The sequence below is a fragment of the Podarcis bocagei genome, assembly GCF_964188305.1.
Source record: "Podarcis bocagei genome assembly, chromosome: W".
Classification (NCBI taxonomy): Eukaryota; Metazoa; Chordata; class Lepidosauria; order Squamata; family Lacertidae; genus Podarcis; species Podarcis bocagei.
In genome coordinates this window covers 83,719,638-83,745,723 of record NC_138131.1, presented here as the reverse complement: position 1 = coordinate 83,745,723, position 26,086 = coordinate 83,719,638, and the positions used below count along the sequence as shown (strand labels likewise).

Sequence of the window (26,086 nt, the reverse complement as noted above, 5' to 3'; positions counted from 1 at the left end):
GCTTTTGGAGTGAAGCTTGGAAATTTGCCAGCTTTGTTTTTAACAGGTCCTACAATCATGATGTAGGTGACACACCGTATTTTCTGTTGCACAAGAGGAAGTCACAGGTGCATTTCTTCCGTTCGTTTGGGTCTAGGGCTTCAGTGCCGATACCAACAGCGCAACGGAAGGAGGGTGGTCCTAGGTGCCAGGACATGATCTTCTGTGGGTATGATCCTGCAACAAATGGGTGGAAGTTTGCATACCCAGAGGGTGATCAGACCAAGCTGCTGGTCAGCAAGCATGCTGAGTTCTTTGAGCAGGGTGGTTGGTCACAGCCTAGGTATGGTTCTGATTTTCTCTCAGAATGTCTGTCCGATTCTGAGGGGGAGAAAAGGGAGGAAGAAAGGGAGGAAGGAGAGTCAGAGGCGGAGCCTGTTGCTGATGACCAGGTTGCTGATGATGGTCAAGCACAGGGGTGGGTTTCTCCACAGGTTAAGATGGAACCCAAAAGTGAGCCTTCATCTCCTGTTAGCCAAGTGCAGGAGGCCCGAAGACGCAGCAAGTCAGAGGGGGAGTCCTCTGTGCTGGGAGACACACTTGCTGACCCCAGTGGGTCAGGAGGAGCGCCCGAGGTTGTACTCCGGCGGTCAACTCGGACCAAAAAGGGGATTCCACCGGAAAGGTTTCAGGTCACCAATGCGTGGGTTGGTTTCGCACAGTGTGATTCTGGGAGTGTGGAAGGGATTCAACAATTGCCTGGGATAGATGCCAGTGGGAGGCAAAAGGCAATGGGAGGTGAGTTGAACTCAAAGAGGTCTGTAAATAGGGGTTCACAGTTTCCCTCAGGGTTCGAGACGAGAGGGGGTGTTATTGGTTTCAGAACTCACAGGGTTAAGGAGTTCTGGTGACGTCTCTTTCCTGAGGCGTGGTTAGAAACACATACGGGAGTGGTTTGACGCTACGTGTTTCAGTCTGGTTTCGCTTTTGCGGAGAGAGGACGCAAGATGTGTGCGTTGTCACCGGGACAGATTTAAGATCTGGTTTACTTCATGATTAAAGGCTAACAAGATAAGGAACGCTTTGTGTCAGTTCTGAATTATTCACCCACATGCTGCAATTGCTTCACCGCTGTGTTTATCTCTGCTACCGGCAAGAGGGAGAGGCAGGAAGGATTTTTGGATCAGCATGGACAGACAGCAGAGCTGCGCAAAGGGAAGCGTGCTGGACTCCATGTTTGTTTTTCTTGGAACTCATGGCAACTCTGACCTCTCCGTTGCCATAGTTACCGTGGGGCGAGGTCCAGGACCTGAGTCGAGGGTCGGCAGACAGTTCTCCACGAGCGAAGCGGGGTCCACAGCGAGGAGCCGGGCAAGGACAGGAACAGGACTGGGTGCTGGCCGAAACAGCTCTTCAATGACGTTGCTCCCGCAACCTGGGACCGGGCTGACTGGCCTTTATCTTCTCTGAGGCCGGGGGCAGTCCCGGCCCCCAGGTGACCCGCCTCTCCTGGCCTTAAGGCGAGCACTCCTCCTGGGAGAAACCAGTTCCCTCCGCCTCTCTGTCCTGAGCCTCTGCAGCTCAGGAGAGGCCGGTGGGTTACTGGACCCAGGGGGAGACTCATTTTCCCCTGACAGGGCTGGGAGAGGCGCACCTGTAGGCAATGTGTCCTCAATCACCTCCGGAGCCAGAGTGGATTCACCTGGTGCCTGCTCCTGAGGTGCAGGCGCTTCAGAATCAAGGCCCTGCCCCAGCTCAGCCAGCCCTGGAGGCGGGGACTCCTGTGCAGGCTGGGATTCCTCCGGTTCAGCCTCTGAATCGGATTCCCAGGCCATCACATTAGGGCTTTAAAGGTCAGCACCAACACTTTGAATTGTGCTCGGAAACGTACTGGGAGCCAATGCAGATCTCTCAGGACCAGTGTTATATGGTCCTGGCGGCCACTCCCAGTCACCAGCCTAGCTGCCACATTCTGGATTAGTTGTAGTTTCTGGGTCACCTTCAAAGGTAGCCCCACGTAGAGTGCACTGTAGTAGTCCAAGCGGGAGATAACCAGGGCATGCACCACTCTGGCACGACAGTCCGTGGGCAGGTAGGGTCTCAGCCTGCGTACCAAATGAGTCTGGTAGACAGTTGCCCTGGACAGAGATTTGACCTGTGCCTCCATGGACAGCTGTGAGTCCAAAATGAGTCCCAGGCTGCGCACCTGGTCCTTCAGGGGCACGGTTACCCCATTCAGGACCAGGGAGTCCTCCACACCAGCCCGCCCTCTGTCCCCCCAAAACAGTACTTCTGTCTTTTCAGGATTCAACCTCAATCTGTTAGCTGCCATCCACCAACCGCCTCCAGACACACAGGACCTTCACCGCCTTCACTGATTCTGATTTGAAAGAGAGGTGGAGCTGGGTATCATCCGCATACTGATGAACACCAAGCCCAAACCCCCTGATGATCTCTCCCAGCGGCTTCATGTAGATGTTAAAAAGCATGGGGGAAGAGGACAAAACCCTGAGGCACCCCACAAGTGAGGGCCCAGGGGTCTGAACACTCATCCCCCAACACCACTTTCTGGGCACGGCCCTGGAGGAAGGAGCGGAACCACTGCAAAACACTGCCCCCAGCTCCCAACCCCTCCAGATGCTCCAGAAGGATGTCATGGTCGATGGTATCAAAAGCTGCTGAGAGATCCAGCGGAACAAGGAAACAGCTTTTACCCTTGTCCCTAGCCCGCCGGAGATCATCAACCAGTGTGACCAAGGCAGTCTTATGTGGATTAAGCTTCAGTTTGTTGGCTCTCATCCAGTCCATTACCATTTAATTTTTAAGATGGCAAAAATGGCAAATTTAGGATGATCTTGGCATTCATGTGGGAGGAGGCAGTTCTCTGGGGAAACTGATCTCCCAGCTGTTGTCAGACTACAACTCCCAGAATCTTTAGCAATGCTGACTGGGGCTGATGGGAGTTGGAGTTGAGGCTGATTTTCTACCCCTGGTGTTCATCATTTTGACAGAAAAGGAAGCTGTACTATGAATATTTAAAGTCATTTTCAGGCTTATTTAAAGGACAGAATGAATAGCTAGCTGAGCTTTCCTTCTGGTCCACCTGGGGGCAATTATTCAACACCACCTTCTTCATGAAGTTTGTTCACCATGATTTCTGAATCCCACTACAAATCTCAGCATCAGGCAAGCCATTCCCCCTCATGTTCTTGGCCCCAGGTATAATAATAGTGCTGACCTACCTTACAGGGCTGTTTCTAAGAATTAATGTGGAAAAGCCTGTGAAGAACCTTTGAGGACTTTGGTAGGCAGTTGTGCCTACCATAGTGTATAATAGCATGTAGCTACCTCCCAATGATAATCCTTACAAAAGCCCTGTAAGGTAACGTTTATTAAATGTTCAGCCTGTTAACTGATTGCCATGTAAAGCGTCTCCAAGCAACTTACAAAACTTTTAAAAAGCATAAAGCACAGCATAAAAGTATGTGGTTTTTTTCAGGTGGTTCACAATTTAGCGGAACCACCTGCAACATCGGGGCCCAATACGGGCCACATGTTCTCCTGCAATGATTTTGCAAAGTTTTTTGCAGATAAAATCGCTCAGATTCGGGAAGAGGTAGACTCCACCGTGGGAGCAGGGCGGGAGAGTGCTAGAGTTCTGTCTAGTCAAGTTGCGTGGGATCAATTCCAACCTGTTACCTCCGAGGATGTGGACAGGCTGCTTCGACGAGTGGAGCCAACCACCTGTCTCCTGGATCCTTGCCCATCCTGGCTTATAAAAGCTAGCCGGGAAGGACTGGGCGATGGGCTTCGTGGGGTGGTGAATGCTTCCCTCTGTGAGGGAGCCTTCCCAGACCTGCTGAAAGAGGCGGTTATTAAACCGCTTCTTAAAAACCATCTTTAGATGCGGCCACGATGGCCAATTATCGCCCAGTCTCAAATCTTCCATTCTTGGGCAAGGTGATTGAGCGAGTGGTTGCTGAACAACTCCAGGCACGCCTGGAAGAAGCGGACCATTTGGATCCCTTCCAGTCGGGATTCAGGCCTCACCATGGGACTGAAACTGCCTTGGTCGCACTGGTTGATGATCTCCGGCGGACTAGGGACAAAGGTGAGAGCTGTTTAATAGTTCTGCTGGATCTCTCAGCGGCATTTGATACCATCGACCATAACATCCTACTGGACCATCTTGAGGGGCTGGGAGCTGGGGGCACTGTTTATATATACAGTGGTTCCGCTCCTTCCTCCTGGGCCGTGTTCAGAAAGTGGTGTTGGGGGATGAGTGTTCAGACCCCTGGGCCCTCACTTGTGGGGTGCCTCAGGGTTCTGTCCTCTCCCCCATGCTTTTCAACATTTACATGCAGCCACTGGGAGCGATCATCAGGAGGTTTGGGCTGGGTGTTCATCGGTATGCGGATGATACCCAGCTCTACCTCTCTTTCAAATCAGAACCAGTGAAGGCGGTGAAGGTCCTGTGTGAGTGTCTGGAGGCGGTTGGAGGATGGATGGCGGCTAAAAGATTGAGGTTGAATCCTGACAAGACAGAAGTACTGTTTTGGGGGGACAGGAGGCGGGCAGGTGTGGAGGATTCCCTGGTCCTGAATGGGGTAACTGTGCCCCTGAAGGACCAGGTGCGCAGCCTGGGAGTCATTTTGGACTCACAGCTGTCCATGGAGGCACAGGTCAAATCTGTATCCAGGGCAGCTGTTTACCAGCTCCATCTGGTACGTAGGCTGAGACCCTATCTGCCTGCGGACTGTCTCGCCAGAGTGGTGCATGCTCTGGTTATCTCCCGCTTGGACTACTGCAATGCGCTCTGCGTGGGGCTACCTTTGAAGGTGACCCGGAAACTACAACTAATCCAGAATGCAGCAGCCAGACTGGTGACTGGGAGCGGCCGCCAAGACCATATAACACCAGTCTTGAAAGACCTACATTGGCTCCCAGTACGTTTCCAAGCACAATTCAAAGTGTTGGTGCTGACCTTTAAAGCCCTAAATGGCCTTGGTCCAGTATATCTGAAGGAGCGTCTCCACCCCCATCGTTCTGCCCGGACACTGAGGTCCAGCTCCGAGGGCCTTCTGGCGGTTCCCTCACTGCGAGAGGCCAAGTTACAGGGAACCAGGCAGAGGGTCTTCTCGGTGGTGGCGCCCGCCCTGTGGAACGCCCTCCCATCAGATGTCAAAGCGATAAACAACTACCTGACATTCAGAAGACATCAGGGAAGTTTTTAATATGTGACATTTTAGTGTATTCTTCATCTTTGTTGGAAGCCGCCCAGAGTGGCTGGGGAAACCCAGCCAGATGGGCGGGGTACAAATAATAAATTATTATTATTATTATTATTATTATTATTATTATTATTATTATTATTATTATTATTATTAGGGGGGGATCCATATATTACAATAAAAAGCATACAAAATCTGCAAATCATGCTCTGTAAAACTGAAGAAAAACTTGGGTAGCAAAACAGCTTGGACCCGTTTACTCATGAGATTTCCTTACCCCACCTGTGCCCACTCGCTTTGTACAGTGGAATTGGTGCTGCTACAGCTGCCAAACAACACCCGTCTTTCAATTGCTTAGTGTGGCAATGCCAACACTGTGGAACTCCTGGCCTATTGAATTCAAGCAGGAGCCTTCACTGTACTCTCTTTCGTGCTTGCCAAGCCTACCCGGATGCTTACAAAGTAGAAGTAATTTTAATCTGTTTTAGTATTTTAACTTCTGTATACTTTTTAAGGATTGGTTGTGGTTTTTTCTTGATTTTACTTTTTTTGTAAATGGCTTTGGGGTTAAAGAAAATGAAAATAAGCCTTGCCCTCTTGTTTAAGCTTCTTCTTCCAACAACAACAACAACTGTAGTTGTTATTATTATATTTGTACCCCACTCATCTGAATGAGTTGCCTTAGCCCCTCTGGGTTGTTCCCGAGAAATAAGAAAAAGCATAATCAAACATCAAACATTAAAAAGCTTCCCTATACAGGACTGCCTTCAAATGTTTTGGCATATGACAGGAGGGCGTTCCCAGGGAGGGTGCCGTTACCGAGAAGGCCCTCTGCCTGGTTCCCTGTAACCTCACTTCTTGCAGAGAAGGTTCTCAGAGCCGGATCCTGTGTCCAGGCTAAACGACGGGGGTGGAGATGCTCCTTCAAGTGTACTGGGTTGAGGCCATTTAGGGCTTTACAGGTCAACACCCACACTTTGAATTGTGCTCAGAAACGTACTGGGAGCCAGTGCAGATCCTCCGGAACCCGTGTTATATGGTCGCAGCGGCTGCTCCCAGTCACCAGTGTAGCTGCCACATTCTGGATTAGTTGTGGTTTCCAAGTCACCTTCAAAGTTAGCTCCATGAACATCATGTGGCAGTAGTGCAAGTGGGAGATAACCAGAACATGTACCACTCTGGCAAGACAGTGCATAGGAAGGTAGGGTTGCAGCTGGTGTACCAAATGGAACTAGTAGACAACTGCTCTGGATACAAAATTGACCTGCATCTCCATGGACAGCTGTGCATCTAAAATGACCCTCAGATTGTGACCTGGTCCTTCAGAGGCACAGTTACTCCATTCAGGACCAGGGAATTTCCCACACCGGCCCTCCTCCGTCCCCCAATACTTCTGTCTTGTCGGGATTCCACCTCAATATATTGACTGCCATCCATCGCCCAATTGTCTCCAGACACCCACACAGGACGTTCACCGCCTTCACTGGTTCTGATTTATATGAGAGGTAGAGCTGGGTATCCTCATACTGATGAACACCCAGCTCCAACCCCCAGATTATCTCTGTCCACGGCTTCATATAAATTATTCTGGGCAACCTTCTGAGCTCCACATGCCAGTGGTAGGTGGGGTGAGGCAAAAATGAGTAGGGCAGCTAATGTAAATGTTACCTCTGTGCAGCAGGCCAGTTTCCATATCCACACACGCCCTTCCATATCCTTCATCTAGGCAAGCAAGAAGTATTATCAGAGTGAAAGAACGCATTCCTGCCAGGCAAAAACTCTCAGGGAGGATGTGAAACATGGTTTGTGGAGGGTTGTGGCCAGGGGAGAGTCCTGAGGGCCAGGCAGGGAAGCCTGGAGGGCCACATCTGGCTTAGGGGGCCTGTGGTTTCACCATTCCTGGGCTAATGATCCTTAAGGTCCCTACCAACTTTATGATTCTATGAATGCAGGAGTGATAATAGGAAAGCTGAGCACTGATGGGTGGGGCAGGGGAGGCACCCCATCACCAGAGGCTGTTTGGCTCAAGAAATGTGTCAAAAACGCAACCCACACAGGCGTCACCATTTTCAAGCAGCCACTCTGCTTTAATGTTAGGGTGTCGTTTTTCAAGAAAAGTCTCTGTCCGAGTGAGAAGAAGCTGTGACCCCACTCCAAAATAACAACCAGAACAACCCACCCTACCATCTCTGTTAGCACCCTGGGTATTCCTAAAGGTTGGTAGTGCTGGATCAATGCAAGCCAATTCCACAGGGAAGGGAGAGGAGAGTACACAACTAAAGCAAAATGCAATAGGAAAGGCATTCTCAAACTCAGCTTGGCCTGACCAGAGGGTGTGTGCATGTGTTAGGAGGAGGCAGTATCCCAGAAGTGCATCAAACCATGCCCTGATCTGCAGCGGAGGCCCAGGGAGTCACAGCAGGCTGCCTTCCTTGGCTGCGGGAGCTGGGCAGGGCCAATCCGGCAGAAATGCTCCTTCCGCCTACTCTGCCATCCAAAGCTTGAAAGTCCTGTCATAAGAGCATGTGGCGATCAGCTGCCCGTCCAGGGAGATGTCCAAGCCCATGACTTTGCCCTCGTGTCCTGCCAAGGTTTTCAGCGGGGATGAGCCTGGGTGCGTCCAGACCTTGGCTGTGTTGTCGTAAGATCCAGTAAGCAGGAAGTTGCCATGATTTGCTGGGTGGCGGAAAGAGAAAAATAACAGGAAGTGGGGAGGAGGACTAAGGAGGTAATATAGAGATTTACCACTTACAGCAGGGGTGAGGAACTACAACTCCCATCGTCCATGACCATTAGCTATGCTGGCTGGGGCTGATGGGAGTCCAACAACTTCCAGAGTGCTACCAGTTTCCCCAAAACCTTACCCAAAAGCCAACCATAAGCAGGGAACGGGGGATGCAGGAAGAGGGAGGGTGAGTGACAGAGCATACAGGCTATTCTCAAGAGCCAGTGTATTTGGGGAGGGTGGGGAGCGGTATATATCCAAGTCTTGGGAATCTATGTTGCACATGGAAACCACAGACAAGGTACTTTTCAACCCATTATATATCCTCAGTTTCTGGGAAAAGGCATTAGCAGCTACAGAGACTTACGTTCAAACTTCACTCTGGTCACCAGGTTCTGATGGGCAGGGATGGTGTAGATGCACTTTCTCTGGCGGAGATCCCACACTTTACAGGTGTTGTCGCCGCTTTCAGTGGCAATGTGGTACCTATGAGAAGTACGGAAGAGGAGGAATTCGGGTTTGCGTGCAAGGGGGTTGTTCCCAGTTTCAGCCCTATTCATAATCCTACATGATTATGAAAAAGCTTTAATAAAATATATTGGAGGAGGGGGGAAGGCTATGTACCCATCATACATTTAAAGCACACGGCTTCTGCCAAAGAATCCTGGGAACTGTAGTTTACTAAGGGCATAGGGAATTATAAGCTCTGTGAGGGGGAAACTAAAATTCCCAGGGTGATTTGGGGTGGGAAATGTGCTTTGAATGTATAGTGTGCATGCAGACCAAATTAGTTCCATTAATTTCAATTAATCTACTCCAAGCAGAAGTTAGTTGTCTGTGTGTCAATATTAAGACCTGCACCCCAAGAGGGGAAGGCAAATTGGTTCTTACCCGTTAGGGGAAAAGTTGATCCCATAGATCTCCTTGAGATGACCCTCCAAAAACATGATACAACGCCCTGTGCGCAGATCCCACACGCGGCCAAATGCATCAAGGCCACTGAAAGGAAGAGAAAAACGTCAAACAATCTCTTTCTCACACAACCCCCTTCCCATGCTTCCACTCTGAATAAGAGGCATCACTTAAAGCCATCTTTGGATCTTCTTTCCTCTTTAGTTGTCACCTAGGCTGGATGCCTCTTAACATCACTAAACAGGAGCCAAAGGAGCTTCTGCGAACCACAGTTGTTAAATTGGAGCAAAGCCTTTCTGCAATGCAGCTCGGATTGCCTCCCATGTTACTACCACCTCCTGTCTGCAGTTCCAAGGTTTTGCAAGCAGGACCCAGATCTGACCTACCTGGCAAATCACATGTAGGAAAGTCTAATTAGCACACTTTGTTTGCATAGATTTAGAATATTTATTATGCACTTAAATCAAAAAGTTATCTAAGAGGAGTACAAAAACTGAACGTGAAACATAGCTAAAATCTACAGAACAATTAAAAAGCAAATATACCTAAAAGCCATTGGCATTATAAACACGCATAAAAATAAGTAGAACTTTAAAAACAAAGTAACTAAATTATGCACTTGGGTAGGCTTTTCAAGCCAAAAAAAAAAAAAAAGGATTCAGCAGGTGCCTAAAACTATATAGCTTGCTTAATGTCAATAGGCAGGGAGTTCCAAAGCATAGTTACATGACAATGAAGGATCGACTCAATTACAAACAAGCTAAAGCAAGAGCTGCCCAGATCAGAATTTGCAAATTAAGAACAATGATGGGGCAAATCTTAATATTGCCCTAAAAAGTTGAAACTTTTATTTTAATGAGCAGTATAAACTCAGGAATACAGTCAAGCTATTAGGAACAAAGGAAGTTTCCTAGAAATGAGTCAGAACATTGGTCCATCTAATTCAGTAGTGTCTACACTGACTGGCAGCTGCTCTCCAGGATTATAGATAGGAAGATAACCATTGGGGATTGAAGCTGTGACTTTCTCCACGCAGAGCAGACGCTCTTATCGAAGCTATGGCCCCTCCCTCATTAGAATTTCCACCCTGTGACTTTTTAGCTCCAGGAGTGAAGACTTGAGTGGGATCTTCTGAAGGTAGAATCCCAACCAGTTCTCTCTCTTTTCTGGCATTTTAGAACTAGCAAGAATGAGCATCATTACTGACTGGCTGATACTTGCTCAGTGACACCCCCAGGGAGGGTTAGGACTTGCACATGCATGTAGATTTACCCAGTGGCAGAAAGGGAGCCGTCAACATGGAAGGTGATGTCGTAAACTCCTTTGCTGTGCCCCTCCTGGTGCAAGATTTCCTCCTGAGCCTCCAGGTCCCACAGGCGCCAAGAGTGGTCATAGCTGCAGGGGGGGAGGTGGAGAAGAGACAAAGACTCAAGTGAATATCTCACAAGGCCCCAACAGGTCCCCCCCCCCCGAAGTTCAAGCAGGTGGCTGGATTGTCTATCCTGATCTCCACTACAAGCTAAGACCATGGAATTAATCTAATCTGCCCCTGGCCCCCACAAACTTAGACGATCAGCCAACTGATACAGGGATATGTGTAGCATTTAGGACACATAATTCAATTCTCTGCTCAGTATTGGGATCTTCAACTGCAGCTTCCTCCCATTCTGACCTCTCACTTTCCAGTCTTGTGTAATGAGTGCTGGGCTGAGTGGAAAGAAGTAACATATCACAAGGGGATGACAACAACTGTTTTTCTATCGAGGGCAGAATTATTTCGAAGGTAACCCATGGTGGTGGCATTGCCAGTGGTGGTGAGACTACTAACAATGGAAGGAACTCTCTTTTCTTCCTTTTCTTTCTGCTGCTCTCTGCTCTTCCTCTTTCTCCATCACATCATTTCCCTATTTATTCACCTCCTTGCTACCCACAAGAAATTAGACCAGGTGCCATGTGTGGCCCTTTGGGCAGCACCCCCTCCTCTGACTTACCAGGTGGTGCCCAGAAACCTGCCAGAGGGATGCCATGCCACCCGGGCTACTCTCGCTGTGTGTCCCTCGATGTCAGCCACTGGTTCATCACTGAAAGAAACACAACATCTCACGGCAAATTCTTGATGATGCTGACTGTCCCATAAGAGAGACTAAAATAAAGAGGGAGCAATACAGAATAGGAGAAAGGGAAAGGTGCGATGGGTGGATCCAGCTGGCTGGCTGGAGGACAGAGGGGGGGGGGGTGTGTACAGAAACTAATCTGCTGTGTGAAGGTAAAATTTACAGTAGTTACTCCACCCACCACTGGTAAGTGACCCCCCTGAAGGGTGCCCAGAAGAGAAAAATGTTTCAGTTGTTATTGAAAGATTCACAGACTAGCTTGGCTTTATCCAATGACTTTATTAACAGCTTAGTCATAGTATACTACTGTATAAGATTTGTACACTGCTTGCTGCCTTTCAAGCCTAAAATATGTTGTGACGGGGCTTTGCAAAACTAGTTCACAAGTAAACAAACAATGCTGTCTCTGACTGGCTGCAAAAATACACAGGCAGCTTGGGATGCTTCATGTAGGCTACTCCCCATTGTTCCCAGGGCTGCAAAGTACAAATATTAAAGTAATCAAAGGGCATTCGAAACAGAAGGGAAAACCCTGCCTGCCCAAGCAGAGCAGTTGTGGCTCAGTGGTAGACACACTCTGCAGGCAAAAGAATCCCAGATTCAATCCCTGGTGTCTCCAAGTACGGCTGGGAAATCCTCCCACCTGAAACTGTGGAGAGCCACTGCCTGTTAGAGCAGACAACAGTGGCCTTGAGAGGCAATTAGTCTGGCTTGCTATAAAGCAGCTTCCTATGGGGTTGTATTCAATTCAGTTCATTTCAGAGTAGACCCAGTGAAATTAATGCATGTCCATGCATTTCAATGGGTCTACAACCCTGTGTTCCAAAAGAAAGCAACTGGATAGTGAACCAGTAACCTCATTGGCAGGAGGAAGTCCTAATACTTCCTCAAGTATAAGAGCTACTAGACCAGCTCCACTTACTGTAGCTGCTCTCTTCAGTTTGATTGAGCCCCCTTGTTGCTGGAATGATCCAGTCCTGTACACGCAACCCTGACTTTCTTAAACAAAAGGTGAAGGAACTCAGGGAACTCCAGAAGGAAGCCTAGCCCAGTGGGGTTTGAATTTGACATCAATATAACAAGCCACAGAATGGCCCCAGAACAACATGTTTTAAAGCTCTTCTACTTGTTCCTTTTGCGGCCGTGTCTTTACCTGCCCCATGTTATACAAGATGTCAGGGGTGGGGCAGGTGTGGCTTGGCAAAAATGGCCCCATGGGCCATATCAGGTTCCCTGCCAGGCCCAGTCAGGCCCATGGGCCACAGGTCCCTTACTGTTGCATAAGAGGGTCTCGAGTTCAACAGGTGGGAAAAAATCTATCACTAAATATGAGTTTGAGCAAAAGATTCCTGCATTGCAGGGGTTTGGATTCAATGACCCTTGTGGTCCCTTCCAACTTGACAATTCTATGATTCTATGATTCTATGACCTCACAGGCACCCAAGACTGAGAGAAGGAGTGCGAATTTACCACCACTGATGCTTCGGCCCACAGCAACAGTATCTGACAGAAATAAACCTCTTCCCTGAGGCCCAATTAAAGAATCTGCTCTCTCTCTGTTTCCTTGGATAACGCACTGACAGAATCAACTGCCTTCCCCAAGAGTCACAGTGCCTTGACTGTTGGAACAAATGCAGCCTATCTGGGGACATAGCAAGACAAGAGGTGTAAAAAGTAAGACAAGTATGACATGGGGGAGAAGTGGGAACCCCCCACCTCACAGTTTGGGCCAGGGGGCACAACCAATAAGCCAAGCAAACTCGTGTCTCTATAAAGGTTTAGAAACAGTAACACAGAAAAGAAGCCTCATTATAAGGAGAGAGGAGCACTGCTGGATCAGGCCCCCAAAAGCACCCACAGCAAAATAACTCTGGGAACTATAGTTCACCCTCACAGGACTATAATTCCCAGCACTTGTAACAAACTACAGCTCCCAGGATTCTTTGGGGGGAGCCATGTGCTTTAAAAGTATGGTGTGGTCATGCCCCTGCCTCAATCACTTGTGTTAGTGTTTTGTTTGTTGCAGAAGGAGGTTAAGCAGGAAGCCATTCTTTAATATTTTTCTCTACCACCCGCAGCAGCCAATAAAATAAGGAAGGGAAGGCAACTGATTTTCCTGGGCCCAGGCGTACCTTTCAAGACTCCAGAGTTTGACAGAGCCATCTGCTGCGCATGAAGCCAGGTTGACGTCCTTCTTGTCCAGGAAGATGGTTGCCTTTGGGTGAAAGACAATGGCTCCAACGTTGGTGTTGTGCCCTTGGGAACAGACGAGACAGACAGACAGTTTGAGAGCCAGCCAATTTTAAGCTTGCTTCCTCTGTCTGAGTCTGGGCCTCTTCCTATTGCTCCGAAGAGACTCTTTGACTGGGAATCACTCCAAATTTAGTTTTTGTGCTAAAGCCGGGGTGGGGAACCTTGGCCCTGTAAGCCAAATGTGGCTCTCAAGGCCTTCCACTTTGGTCCTTGGCACTCTCCCCACACTAATTCACTCTTTCCCCTCAGGCCACACACTTCACTCTCCCTGCTTCACGCCCTTCTTGAGTGTCTTCTGCTGCATGCCAATAGTGGGAGGGGCCAAAAGCAAAAGAAGGTGGAGCAACAAATGCAGCTTTTCCCTTTGTATAGTAGGCTACCTGCCTTCACACTCCCATTTCTAGTCTCCTTCCAGGCCTGATCAGAATTCAAGGCCACATTCCACCCAAGTAAAAACACTAAAGGAGGGTGCCAAGCAGGGTTGGTGCAGTTTGAAGAGAGCCCCAAGGGCCAGAGAGGCTGTGAGGGCCACATGTGGCCCACGGGTCTGACGTTCCCATGCTCTGAATTAGTCAGCAGCTAAGCAGTGGACCTATAGGATATGACTCCCAACACTGATTATTAGAGTCAAGGCTGTCTTCCAGAAAGGAATGCCATCTCACCCAAGCCCAAGGGGGACAAACAAATAAAGGAAGAAGTTTGCACAGCACCACTCTCAAAATTCATAGCCTCCCACCCATGTAGCCTTATGCTCCTAATCAGCCATATACTGTAATTGCTCCAGTCATTTGAGGGAAGATAAGAGAAAAGCAGGCTGCTTTGGCAATGGGTGCGGTGGGAGTCAGATACTATACCTCGCAAAGTGCAGATGAGATTACAATCCGGCACTGACCACAGTTTACAGAGGCCACTCCTGGGAGAGAAAAGGCAGAAGGAAAACTGACTGGCATTTTATTTTATCTTAAAATGTTTTCTATCCCTTGTCTTTCTGTTTTACAAACAAAACCAATCAAACAAAAGCAATCAAGGAAGCTAAGAGAGTAAAAAAAAAACCAAACACATATAAAAACCAAGCAAAATTCAGTTGCAAGATAACAAGTCTAAAAACAAAACAGAAGATAGCAAGTCTAAAAACAACCTTCAACAAAATGATAAAATGCACCCACAGAACTATCACATTCTAAAAACTACTCCCACAATAGCCTTCCAGAACTTGCTAATTACAGGGCGTTGGACAAGATGACTTTCGGGATCCTTTCCAGCTCTACAATTTTATGATTTTATGACTGCTCCCAACAGCTCAGGCAGCCTCTCCTGTGCACTATAGGAGAACTTAGCAGGATTGGGAGGGACATAATGAAAAGCAGAACAAAGTTTACCAGCAAGCTGTAGCCAGGAGCTTGGAGTTGGGGCTGAAGTTGCAATAGGAGATAGGGCGGTCGTCTCCAATTTGGCTGCAGAAATTATTCAAAGACTGAAAGAAAAACAACAAAAAAAGATAATATTTTGCCACCAGAGGAAATGAAGGGCTCAATAAAATGAGATGGCGCTGAGATGGTAAAGAAAAGAGATGACGTTTCCTGCCCAGGCTGCTCCCCCACCTCACCCCCAGTAGTGTTTCCTACTGAGCTGAATTGTGGGACCCATTTAGTGCAATGTTATGTGCTCTGAACTGGCAGCTGAATTCCAAGCAACCAGCAGAGATCTTTCCTTGTCCAGGAGATGGAGATGCCAGGGAGTCAACCTGGGATCATCCACATGCAAAGCATTTGATCTACCATTGAATTATGCTGAGGAGGAGCAGAGGCACAGAAGCCTTCTGCAAGCTCATTTGAACCTCAGCATCTCGGGGGCCTTCTGGGCTGCAGCAGCCCAGTGCCCAGAACTTTTAAGTCATAGCAGAGATGGGTCCCACTTACCCTTAGAGATTTGTGCAGCTCCTGTTTCTGGGAAGTCCGTGTGGCCTCAGGGACCTCCTTGAGCAGCCGGGCTTCCTCCAATCGATTCATTGCCCTGTGAAGGGAACAAAAATTAATGCAACCAGGTCTTGCCCATATTCAACCCTTGCAGAGGCCTACAAGTTGTAATGGTGACAATTCTTCTGCCACGTGCCATCTGTCTTTTGAGGTGGGTTTGAAATCCCCCATTTCTCAACCATCACCACCACTCTAGTTAGGGACAATAGATATACAAGGCCTCATCAATGTTTGCGTTAGCATTTCTCAATCCCAGCCCCTTACCGAGGGAGGGAGTAGTTGGCGATCCACAGTCTGGCCGTCTTCAAGGTATTTGGTCCTTCGTGGTACCAGGTTTGCTGATACTAAGAGAAATGAAACATTAAAGGGGTGGGTATCTCTTGTGAGACTTGGGTACTATAGTGGGCACACATTTATAGCTAAGGGGAAAGGTCGGAGCTCAGTGGGAAAGTGTGAGCTCCCAGGGTTTGTGAAGACTCCCATTTGAAACCCCAGAGCTGCTGTCACTCATAACACACTTTAAAATTTATTACCTCCTCTTTTGATTTCTTGGACTTCTCATCTTCTTTTTGGGTCTTCTTCAATGCGTCTGTGCCAACCACAGACAGAATGTTACGTAGCCTGTTGAGAAATAAAGTGAAGATTAACTTGCCTTTGTTTATATGAGTCACATCAATGAACTGGAAAAGGAAGTGAGAGCAAGTCAATTTCATCCTCTCTCACCTCTCCCTCCTTTCTGCAGGGCCCTCTCCAAAAAGTGTGATGGGCTTCCCGAGGGCTCGTAAGCAGGCCTTGACCTCAGAGTCATCTGTGGAAACATTGATTTGCCTGGCACGCTTCCGGCGCTCAAACTCTGCCAGGACCTCTGCCTGGCGCTCGCTGATGTGCTCTTCCAAGTCAAAAACTTCACCTGATCATAGTAGAAAGCCAAAGGTTATAGGAAATACAACCCCAACAGGACCCTACAAAGCCTCAACACTTGACCCTCACTTCAAAAGTTTGCTTCATTCCAATGAAGCCACATTCAAAGAGCAACAATATGTGGTATATGCTGTGTCACCTCTCTCTGCTCCTTGAGTGTCCAGGTCAAAGCTTATGTTATCAGTGAGGCCTGTGGCTTAAGACTTTGACGGCTGCTGTTGCTGCTTGTGTGAGTGCTGGGAAGACCGCTCCCTCTCCTGCCAACTCCATCTGGCCTAGGGGGCGGGGCCTGCACTACCATTACAGTTTAGAGGACTGAGCAGCTACCGGCAGCAATGGACAAAATAGTTTTAAATGTTTTAATTGCTTTTAATTTGCAGCACCTTAAATGGGGGTTGTTGTTTTTTATAATATTATATTATTTCATTATCTGCAGCAAATGTTAAAGATGTTTATATATATTTTAAGTTGTTTTAAAGGTGTTTTTATTGTTTACTTTGTTGTACCACCGTGAATGGTGGTTTTTATCTATGTATTTTTGTTTGTTCCGTCTTGTTTTGGTTTTGGGGTTGGACATTTGAGTGGGGTGGGGACTGGTTTTGTTTGGGCATAATTGTTTTGGTTGTTTTGTTTTCTATTTTGTAAATGGAGGTTAGTATGAGGCTTGGGATTGCTACCGTGGAGGGGCGAGGGAGGTATGGCGGTGGGGGCAGATGTTATAGGCGAAGGGGATCGAGATACGGATATGCTCGTACCCCTTCCAATCTGCGCCCCATCCCGAGAGACAAGGGTAGGGTGAGCAAGGATTACTCACCTCCTTCACTGGTGTTGTGCAATGCCAGGTCTATAGGCAACAAAACCACTACCCTGCGAGATTTCTTTACCTCGCAGGGAGTCGACCTGGCTTGTGTGACGGAGACCTGGGTGCGCGAAGGGGTAACTGTTACCTTACGAGAGATTGCACCCCCGGGTTTCTCCGTCCTCCACCAGTCACGGACTGTGGGCCGCGGGGGAGGGGTGGCAGTATTAATCCGGGAAGATTGTTCTTTCAGGGCTCTACCACCGCCATCGATCCCCGGCATTGAATGTGTTGGTCTAGTGTGGGGCTCCGAGGAGAGCTTGGCTGTCTGGCTGGTGTACCGGCTACCTAACGCACCAGCAGCCACCCTGTCAGGCCTGCTGGAGGCGGTGGCCGGCTGGGCCTTGGAGTTCCCTAACCTATTGGTATTGGGAGACTTCAACTTCCATGCTGATGCCACTCCCTCCTCACTGGCTCTGGACCTGGTGTCTTCCATGGCGACAGTAGGGCTCTCCCAGTTTGTTTCGGGCCCCACACATCAAGCAGGCCACACGCTGGATTTGATCTTTGGCGCCGGTATAGATGTGATCATGTCTCCTTCGATGAAGGTGCCATGGTCTGATCACTATGCTCTGAAAGCCAGGATTGACTTTCCACCCCCACCCTGCTTAGGTGGCGAGCCGATTTGGGCTCGCCCGCAGAGGCTGATGGACCCGGATAGATTCCGTCAAGCCTTGCGGGACCTTGCTCCCCCGGCGACTCATTGACTGAGCTTGTTGAGGGCTGGAATACCCAGCTCCTGGCAGCCATCAATGAGATCACACCTAAGCGCCCTCTGCGACCCCGCAGAAACCGGGCTCCCTGGTTTACCGAGGAGCTTCGGAAAATGAAGCGGGACCTCAGACGGCTAGAGCGAGTATGGCGGGGTGCCCGTGACGGAGCCTCAAGAACATCTTATAGGGCTTTTATGAAAACCTATGAGATGGCAGTGAAGGCCGCTAAGAAGTCTTACTTCTCGGCCTCCATTGCATCCGCTAGCTCTCGCCCGGCGCAATTATTTAGTATAATTCGGTCTCTTAACGTCCCTTGAAGGACAGCCAAATTTAAATAACAATCTGACACACAGCTGTGAGGCATTTGCGAGCTTTTTTGCGGAGAAGGTCCTGTTGCTCCGCCATGACCTCCCTGCCAATTTGGATACAATAAAGGAACTGGAGGCCCCTCGACTGTGCTCGGGTCCAGTATTGGACCACTTTGACCGGATATCTCCAGCCGATGTGGACAGATTCCTCCAAGCTGGAAAGCCCACCACCTGTCCTCTTGACCCGTGCCCGTCATGGCTGATTAGAGCGTGTCCAGACGAGGTGCGGGGCCCCCTGGGGGATATCATCAATTTGTCCCAGGGGAACAAATTATTCCCAGGGGAACTGAAGGAGGCGGTGGTGCGTCCGCTCTTAAAGAAAACATCATTAGATCCCTCAGATCTATCCAATTACCGCCCAGTCTCGAATCTTCCATTCCTGGGTAAGGTGATTGAGAGAGCGGTTGCTGAACAGCTTGGTAGGTTTCTGGATGAAACATCTGCTCTGGATCCATTCCAGTCCGGCTTCCGGGCTGGTCATGGGACCGAGACGGCTCTGGTCGTCCTAACAGATGATCTCCACAGGCAGCTGGATCGAGGCAGGTCGGGGCTGCTGATTCTTCTAGATCTGTCAGCAGCCTTTGACATGGTCGATCACGAACTCCTGGACCACCGCCTTGCCGACGTGGGGATCCAGGGCACAGTCCTTCAATGGCTGCGCTCGTTTCTCTCTGGTCGGGGACAGAGGGTGGCGCTTGGGGGGGAATTGTCATCACGCCACTCCTTGGTGTGTGGAGTGCCTCAGGGTGCAATTCTCTCCCCGATGCTTTTTAACATCTTTATGCGCCCCCTCGCCCAGCTTGTCCGGAGTTTTGGGCTGGGTTGCCATCAGTATGCTGATGACACCCAACTCTATCTGTTGATGGATGGCCATCCTGACTCGGCCCCAGACACACTGACCAGATGTCTGGAAGCTGTGGCTGGATGGTTACGTGGGAGCCGGTTGAAGTTAAATCCTTCGAAGACAGAGGTCCTCTGGCTGGGGCGGGACGATATGGGATCGAGGGGGCAACTCCCATCTCTTGCGGGGGTGCAATTAGTGCCAGCACCGTCCGTTAAGAGTTTGGGTGTAATCTTCGATACCTCCCTCTCTATGGAGGCGCAGATTACAGCTATAACAAAGGCGGCATTTTTTCATCTCCGCCAAGCTAAGCAGTTGGCACCTTATCTCTCTCGTCCTGACCTAGCCACTGTGATCCATGCGACGGTCACCTCCAGACTGGATTATTGTAACTCGCTCTACGTGGGGCTGCCCTTGAGACTGACCCAGAAACTCCAGCGGGTGCAGAATGCCGCGGCGAGACTCCTTATGGGGTCTTCGCTGCGAGAGCACATTCATCCGGTACTATACCAGCTGCACTGGCTCCCGGTGGAGTACAGGATCAGGTTTAAGGTGCTGGTTTTAACCTTTAAAGCCCTATACGGCCTAGGACCCTCGTACCTACGGGACCGCCTCTCCTGGTATGCCCCACAGAGAAACCTACGGTCTGCAAATAATAACATCCTCAAGGTCCCAGGCCTCAGAGAGGTTAGGCTGGCCTCAACTAGAGCCAGGGCCTTCTCGGCTGCGGCTCCAAACTGGTGGAACGCTCTGTCCCAAGAGACTAGGGCCCTGCGGGACCTGACATCTTTCCGCAGGGCCTGCAAGACAGAGTTGTTCCGCCAGGCCTTTGGTCAGGGCACAGCCTGACTCCCTCCTCTGGCAACCTGCACAGAATTTTGCTTAATTGGTTGCCATCAATTCGATTTAATTAATTTTCATAATGAAATATTTTTAGATTGTGTGACTATTTGACTGATTATTTGATTGTTGTTAGCCGCCCTGAGACCGGCTTCGGCTGGGGAGGGTGGGATATAAATAAAATTTATTATTATTATTATCCCTCTTTTCAGCCAAAACTGGCTCCCCAAATGGCTTAAAATCAACATTCATACAAAGGCAAAATGTAATTAATGTTTTGCTGGGGGGGGGGGGTAAGAGAGCACAATCTCTTATGGCCACTGGAAGTACACATTTTTATATCCAGAGGGAACAAATAGGATCTGCAGATGCGCAGGAGCTAGCCAACAAGCATTTGTTCCCCTGAAACGAAACCTACCCACATTGATCTGCTGCCACCTGTGACACTCCTTCTCATCTAGTGTTTTGCTTTTTGCTACCCCTATCTAGATTTAAATTATAAAGACCTCAGGGCAGGGATTTGTCTCTTGCTTGCTTTCTCCTGTAAAGAACTACAGTGGTACCTCATGTTGCGAACCGTCCCCCTTACAAATTCTTCGGGTTACGCGCTCCACTAACCCGAAAGTAGATGCCCCTCATTGTGAACTTTGTCCCGGGATGCGAGCAGAAACCACGCTCCGGTGGTGCGGCAGCAGCGGGAGGTGCCATTAGCGGAAGCGCACTTCATGTTACGAGCGGTTTCCGGTTACGAACGGACCTCTGGAACGGGTTAGGTTTGTAACTGGAGGTACCACTGTATGTATAACTGATAGCATCCCTGGGATAAAGATAGCCTGGTCACATTTATCCATGGGCTGATTACTATAACGCACTGTACTTGGGGCTGCCTTTGAAGATTGCTTGGAAACTACAGTTAAAGCAAATAAATGGGACTGGTCATATGGAACCTATTTTGCCTGTCCTAAAGAGATACACTGGATTAAAGTTCATTGCCAAGCTCAAGCCAAAGTGCAGATTTTGACCTACAAAGCCCCAAATGGGTTGGGGCCAGGCTAGTTGAAAGATTACCTGTTCCCACATGAACCCACCCAAACATTAAGATATATTCTAGGTCCTACCACCCTTGGAAGTATGGTGGACAATGACACAGGCTTCTTAGTTGTGGCATTCTGTCAGCACCAAGTGAATGTCTTCTTTGTTTGCATGTGGTTTTATGTCAGCATCTCGTTTAATCTCATTATGCTGTGTAATGCTTTAGTGTGATTTGTTTTAAAGGACTTCCTGATTTAATTGTAATTTTAGTATTGAACTGAGAACTTCTCTGAGAGCATTTGCTGAAAATGGCCTGCTTGCAAGCATTCTAAACAAATTATCAGCCCCACTAAGCAGTTCTTCCCTCCATCCTTTTCCTTCCATCTCCCAGTCAGCTCACTACCATCTCTTACCACTGGTGATATTGATGTTGCCAGCCTCAATAGCTGCTTTGACTGCATCCTTGCCCATCAACCCAGACTCCCCTTTGAGGAGACGCTCTTGCTCTTTCTCCTCTAAGCTCCCATAGAAAATTGGGGCTTTCTTGGCTGGAGGAGCATCCCCTTGATCTGAAGCCTTTGTTTTTGAACCCTGCAAGAAGGAAACTCAGCAGTAGCCTACATGGAGAAGGAAGAGAGCAAATTTGGATTTTCCCCCACCTGCTGTCATGGGCTGGCTTGATGCAGAGAACTGGGGAAGAAGGCTCAGAGCCAGGGGGGCAGCGATGCATGGTCAGAGGGAGAAGAGGCAACAGGCTTTAGTGAGCAGGAAGAGACATGGGGCAGAGAGCAGTCCAGACTGAGGCAGAAGAGGAGGCTGGAGAGGAATGGAGCCAAAAGGCAGTAACCAGCTCCCCTCCCCCTATACTCCTGACTCATGACATCTGCGCACATCTGACAGCCCCCACCCCATCAAACAGTACATGAGACAATTTTGTTTTGAATCCCAGCATACTGTTAATCATTAAGGCTAAAACCCTAAGCCCACCTCTGTGGGAGTCAGCACTACTGAACTCAATAGGACTTTCTTGTGAGTTGACATTGTTAAGGATTATACTGTTTGGTAATATATTTATTACAGTGACTAACATAAAATATTCCACAGGAACAGTCCTGTTAGTCCATGAGTATCATGGTACAGTGGTACCTCAGGTTACAGACGCTTCAGGTTACAGACGCTTCAGGTTACAGACTCCGCTAACCCAGACCTAGTACCTCGGGTTAAGAACTTTGCTTCAGGGTGAGAACAGAAATCACACGGCGGGAGCAGGAGGCCCTATTAGCTAAAGTGGTACCTCAGGTTAAGAACAGTTTCAGGTTAAGAACGGACCTCCAGAACGAATTAAGTTCTTAACCCAAGGTACCACTGTACTTTAAAAGCAAAGGAAATCCATGTCTTGCTCTGAGTAGGCCCAATAAAACTAATGGGCTTGAATTGGTTATGTTTATTCATTTCAGTGGGTCTGCTCCGTGTAGAGATAGCACTGGATACAATCCTAACATATATATATATATATTTATTCTGGCATAAACTTTCATGGACTACAAGTCCACTCTAATAGGTGGTTTTGAAACAACAACGTTTGTTAGTCTTTAAGGTGGCAAAGAATGCCTTGTTGTTTTAATGCAGCAGAAATATTAGAACTCTTAAAGCATAACATTTTGCCTTTTGTGGCAGAAGCTGAAGCGTTGAGTTGCACCCAACTCAGCTCAACTGAAAGAGGAGAGCCACTGAAATTAACAGCCGCAAGCGAGTCATATTCATTAATTCAAATGAGTCCAACCTTGAATTGAGCTTTAGTTGGATACAATCCGTTACGCTCTAAAAACTTTTACTACCGACGTGAGGTTACGTTAGTCACTGCAGTAAATAAGTAGACACTGGTGTCTTTCAAACAGATTTTTCATTTTATCATTTCTATGAAAAGATACACGTTTTTTAAACAAAGAAACCACATTCTATCCCAGTTTCAAACCCCCTGCCTTATTCACCGCGGCGATCCGCGACGCAGCCATGGCGCTTTCCCGACCCCTGCTCTCAGACCGGGGCTCTGTAGTGGGGGAATCACACGCAACGGGCTCCCCACAAACACTTCCGGCACAGCGGCTTCCCCCGCCCTTGCAGAGCGCCACAGCCAATGATGCCTTTCCATTCCATCCCGGAGAGTGGGCCGCTCTAGCTTCCCTGGAGCTCCATGGTTATGCGGAGCGAGAGCTTCCGGGTTGCTGGCTGGCGACGTGGGGCGTGGTGGGATCGAGCCTCTGGCGTCGGCGTCTGAACTAGAGGTGCAGGTGAAGAAAAGAGCGGGGAGCTGCTGCGCACGTGCGAGAGAGCCGCAGTGTGGGGAAAGGTCTGCTTGCAAGATGCTGCGGCGGAAACCGACGCGGCTTGAGTTGAAGCTGGACGACATCGAGGAGTTCGACGGCGCCCGCAAGGAACTCGAGGTGGGTGAGTCAGCGGCGTAGCGTGAGTTGTCAGCACCCGGGGCAAGGCACGTAATTTGCGCCCCCCTAACCCCTAACCTGCGAGTTGCTGCTGGCGCTGCTGCCCAAACGACGCCGCTTGCCCGGAGGAGGAGGGGGGCAGAGAGGCGAGGAAAATGCAACGGTCCAGCAGCGGCAGCAGCACCGGCGGAGGCGGGGCTGTGAGGAGGGGCTGCCTGGCGCGTCCTCCGCGGCGAGCACTGAGAGCCGCTGCCTGCCGGGCGCCTTCAGCCCGGGCGCGCGCACAGCTCGTCGGTTCCGCGAGACATGCGGCTCCGCTACAGCCTGCGCCCGAGGCTCTTCGGCGACTCCGGAGGCAGCGAGCGCGCCCCCCCCAGATGTTGCGCCCGGTGCGGCCTGCCCCCCTTGCACCCCCCACGCTATGCCACTGGGGTGAGTGGTTGGTTGGTTGGTTGGTTGCGGGACGGCAAGGCGCTCCTTGCCCACCTTTCTTCGGTGTTGGTGTTGTTGTTTGCGCACTCTGCACATGCTTAGAGATTCTCTTGGCCTTGCTTTCTCTTTTCTTTTTTAAAAACCTGTTTCTCCTCACAAGGGGAGTAGCCATCCTGTTTGTTATTGAGCTGCAAGGCCCGGTCTTCTCTCTCCCACTCAGGAGGGTACCGAGTATAGTAAACAGGCGGTGAGGTAGAGCCACCCGCTGGAGTTGGGCGCAGTCCCCCCCCCCACTGTTCTTACTTGGGTGGAACATGCACAAACAAGCTTATAAAATTATGCACAGTACGGAGAAAGAACACTGGCTCCTCAGGGCTGCCATTTGCTTGTTTTAATAAAAGGTTGTTGGCTGGGGAAAAGGTCGCAGCTCAGTGTCAAAGGGTTTTCTTTGCATTGAGAAGGTCCCAGGTTCAATTGTGAGTATCCCCAAGTAAGTTTGGAAGAGGCTTCCTGCCTGAAACCGTGGAGAAGTGCTGCCAAACAGGGTGGACAATACTGAGCTAAGTGGATCCAATGGTCTGACTCTGTAAAAGGCAGCTTCCTGTGTTTTGTTCCATGACCATAAGCTCAGCTGTAAAGCATTTCCTTTGCATGCAGAAGCTCCCAAGTTCAGTCTCCCAGGTAGGGCTGGGAGACTCCCTGCCTGAAATCCTGCAATATTGTTGTTAGTTAGAGTAGACAATACTGAACAAGATGAAACAATGGTCCAATTTGGTATAAAATGGCTACTTGTATTCCTGTGCAAGAAGGTGTGTTTGTGCGTACACAGTAGCAGATCTAAATGCCAAATTATGCTTGAGGTTGCCTCCATGTTAGCCCCCTGCACTCACGAGTAAAGGTGTTTGGCCCCTTTCTGTGGCAGAATTTTTTGACAGCTTGCAATGTCTTAAATCTGAAAGCAAAGAATCAGATTCATTACAGCTATATTTGAAAAAGAAAACATGTCATGGCATGGGCGGAGGAGGTACATATGTGATTGTCCTGGAGAAGTTTTCTTTAATTATGCTTTAATTATGTTTCCACAGAGTCGTAGGAAGCGCGAGGAGGTGGACATGGTGGGAGCCAGCGATGCTGAGTGTGCGCTGGGACTCAGCACTGATCATAAGAGCCGGGAGCAGATGATACATGACCGGATTGGCTACAAACCCCAGCCCAAACCAAACAATTGTTAATCTCAGTTTGGGAACTTTGAGTTCTAGAGCCCAAAGGGTGGACAGTGGGAGTGCCTGGTACCTGTGAGCTTTGGAAGAAAGCAGGAATTTGTTTCAAGAGCCCAACAAACTCTGTTTAGAAATAGCAGAAGAGACTGAGCTGCTCTCCTCTAGGTTTTAAATGGAGTTCCTCCTCCAAGCAGAGCAAGTCTTGCTTTCCCTACAAAGATGGGATCTTCCTTACTTGATGGTTTCTTTTGTGCAACCTTGCTAGGCTGCTGTGCTTAATAAAATATTTGTTTTTAACTTTGCATGCTTCATTGTATAAACATAGATGGACATTTTTACTTGTGAAAGAGACCTTGAGCCTTGCTGATGGGTGCAGCAACAGAAGTGAAATTGAGCATTTTTTACTTTTTACTTTGAGGTGGTTGTAGAGTGGGTTTATTTACAACTGAGAGGCCCTAGATTATTAGTGGAAGAGCAGAGACTGGATATGCAGAAGGTCCCAGGCTGAACTGCTGACATCACCAGTTAAAAATGCTTCTGAGTTGCCAGCCTGGGAAATGACCATTTGCTGCCTGTATCCCTGGAGTAGACAAGGAGTGCGGAAGCTGTGGCCCTCCAGACAGTGCTGAATCATAGCTCTCATCCTCCCTGACCACTGAAATAGGGTGGCTGAGGTTGATAGGAATTAGGAGTTCACCATTGTCTGGTGGACAGTGGCAGAATTTCGCCTACTTTAGAGTGGACTGTACTGAGTTAAGTGGACGAAAAGTCTGACTTCGAAGCAAAATGGATTTGGGGGGCAACCACACTATATTCCTCATCTTTCTCACACGAAGATGAGTTGACCACGGTTATGATCAATATGGTTTTATTTTCGGGGTGAAACAAGGTACCAAGATCTACTTGTTACAGAGATGCTCCAAAGGTGCAGGAGATGTTACTTAGTGTTTGAGGATTCCCCCTCCCCTTTTGTCTTGGGAAGAAGGCATTCTGTCTAAAGCTGCTGCATACTGACAAATTAATCTTCCTGCAAAACAGTATGCCACAAGAGGCTGCCTTACAAGTCCATGGGTTGCAATAAAACATCTGCTCCTGCCTTTTGTGCTTGAATTCTGTGTGATCCATTCATAAGCAATGGGCTGTAGCCAATGCTAGTCCTACTCAGAGTAGATACACTGAAATTAATGAACGAGACTAACTTGGGTCCATTACTTTATTTGGGTTTA

General features: G+C 48.9%; 2 protein-coding genes across 4 annotated transcripts; one reads left to right on the top strand and one right to left on the bottom strand.

The window, feature by feature from the left end:
• Nucleotides 1-7,272: 7,272 nt before the first annotated feature.
• Nucleotides 7,273-22,806, bottom strand: LOC308578254 (U4/U6 small nuclear ribonucleoprotein Prp4-like). 3 transcript variants are annotated; one of them, XM_081178500.1, is made up of 14 exons: nucleotides 22,756-22,806; nucleotides 21,178-21,355; nucleotides 15,914-16,100; nucleotides 15,724-15,811; nucleotides 15,455-15,534; nucleotides 15,134-15,227; nucleotides 14,594-14,688; nucleotides 14,069-14,127; nucleotides 13,094-13,217; nucleotides 10,839-10,928; nucleotides 10,120-10,242; nucleotides 8,827-8,934; nucleotides 8,303-8,421; nucleotides 7,273-7,886 (listed from the first exon to the last, which is right to left on the bottom strand). In XM_081178500.1, exons 1-14 carry the CDS (start codon nucleotides 22,777-22,779, stop codon nucleotides 7,693-7,695), a joined length of 1,563 nt encoding a protein of 520 aa, XP_081034626.1. In that variant the 5' UTR covers nucleotides 22,780-22,806; the 3' UTR covers nucleotides 7,273-7,692. The 3 variants fall into 3 exon arrangements, with proteins under 3 accessions (XP_081034626.1, XP_081034625.1, XP_081034627.1); XM_081178499.1 differs by having other exon boundaries at nucleotides 22,747-22,803; XM_081178501.1 differs by lacking the exon at nucleotides 22,756-22,806 and adding an exon at nucleotides 22,548-22,732.
• A 154-nt stretch (nucleotides 22,807-22,960) lies between these two features.
• Nucleotides 22,961-25,157, top strand: LOC308578107 (anaphase-promoting complex subunit CDC26-like). The gene is made up of 2 exons (XM_081178377.1): nucleotides 22,961-23,208; nucleotides 24,726-25,157. Exons 1-2 carry the CDS (start codon nucleotides 23,128-23,130, stop codon nucleotides 24,870-24,872), a joined length of 228 nt encoding a protein of 75 aa, XP_081034503.1. The 5' UTR covers nucleotides 22,961-23,127; the 3' UTR covers nucleotides 24,873-25,157.
• The last annotated feature ends 929 nt before the right edge of the window (nucleotides 25,158-26,086 follow it).

What these genes read in the sequence shown, in the direction of transcription:
- LOC308578254 (XM_081178499.1), bottom strand. Translation starts at nt 22,779, where the DNA reads ATGGCTGCGTCGCGGATCGCCGCGGTGAATAAG. An exon ending in GGCTCCCTTTCTGCCACTGG is followed by an intron (nt 8,935 to 10,119) that starts GTAAATCTACAT and finishes TCTTCCTTTCAG; the next exon opens with TGGCCTTGATGCATTTGGCC. An exon ending in ATCAACTTTTCCCCTAACGG is followed by an intron (nt 8,422 to 8,826) that starts GTAAGAACCAAT and finishes TACTTCTCATAG; the next exon opens with GTACCACATTGCCACTGAAA.
- LOC308578107 (XM_081178377.1), top strand. Translation starts at nt 23,128, where the DNA reads ATGCTGCGGCGGAAACCGACGCGGCTTGAGTTGAAGCTGGACGACATC. An exon ending in GCGCCCGCAAGGAACTCGAG is followed by an intron (nt 23,209 to 24,725) that starts GTGGGTGAGTCA and finishes ATGTTTCCACAG; the next exon opens with AGTCGTAGGAAGCGCGAGGA.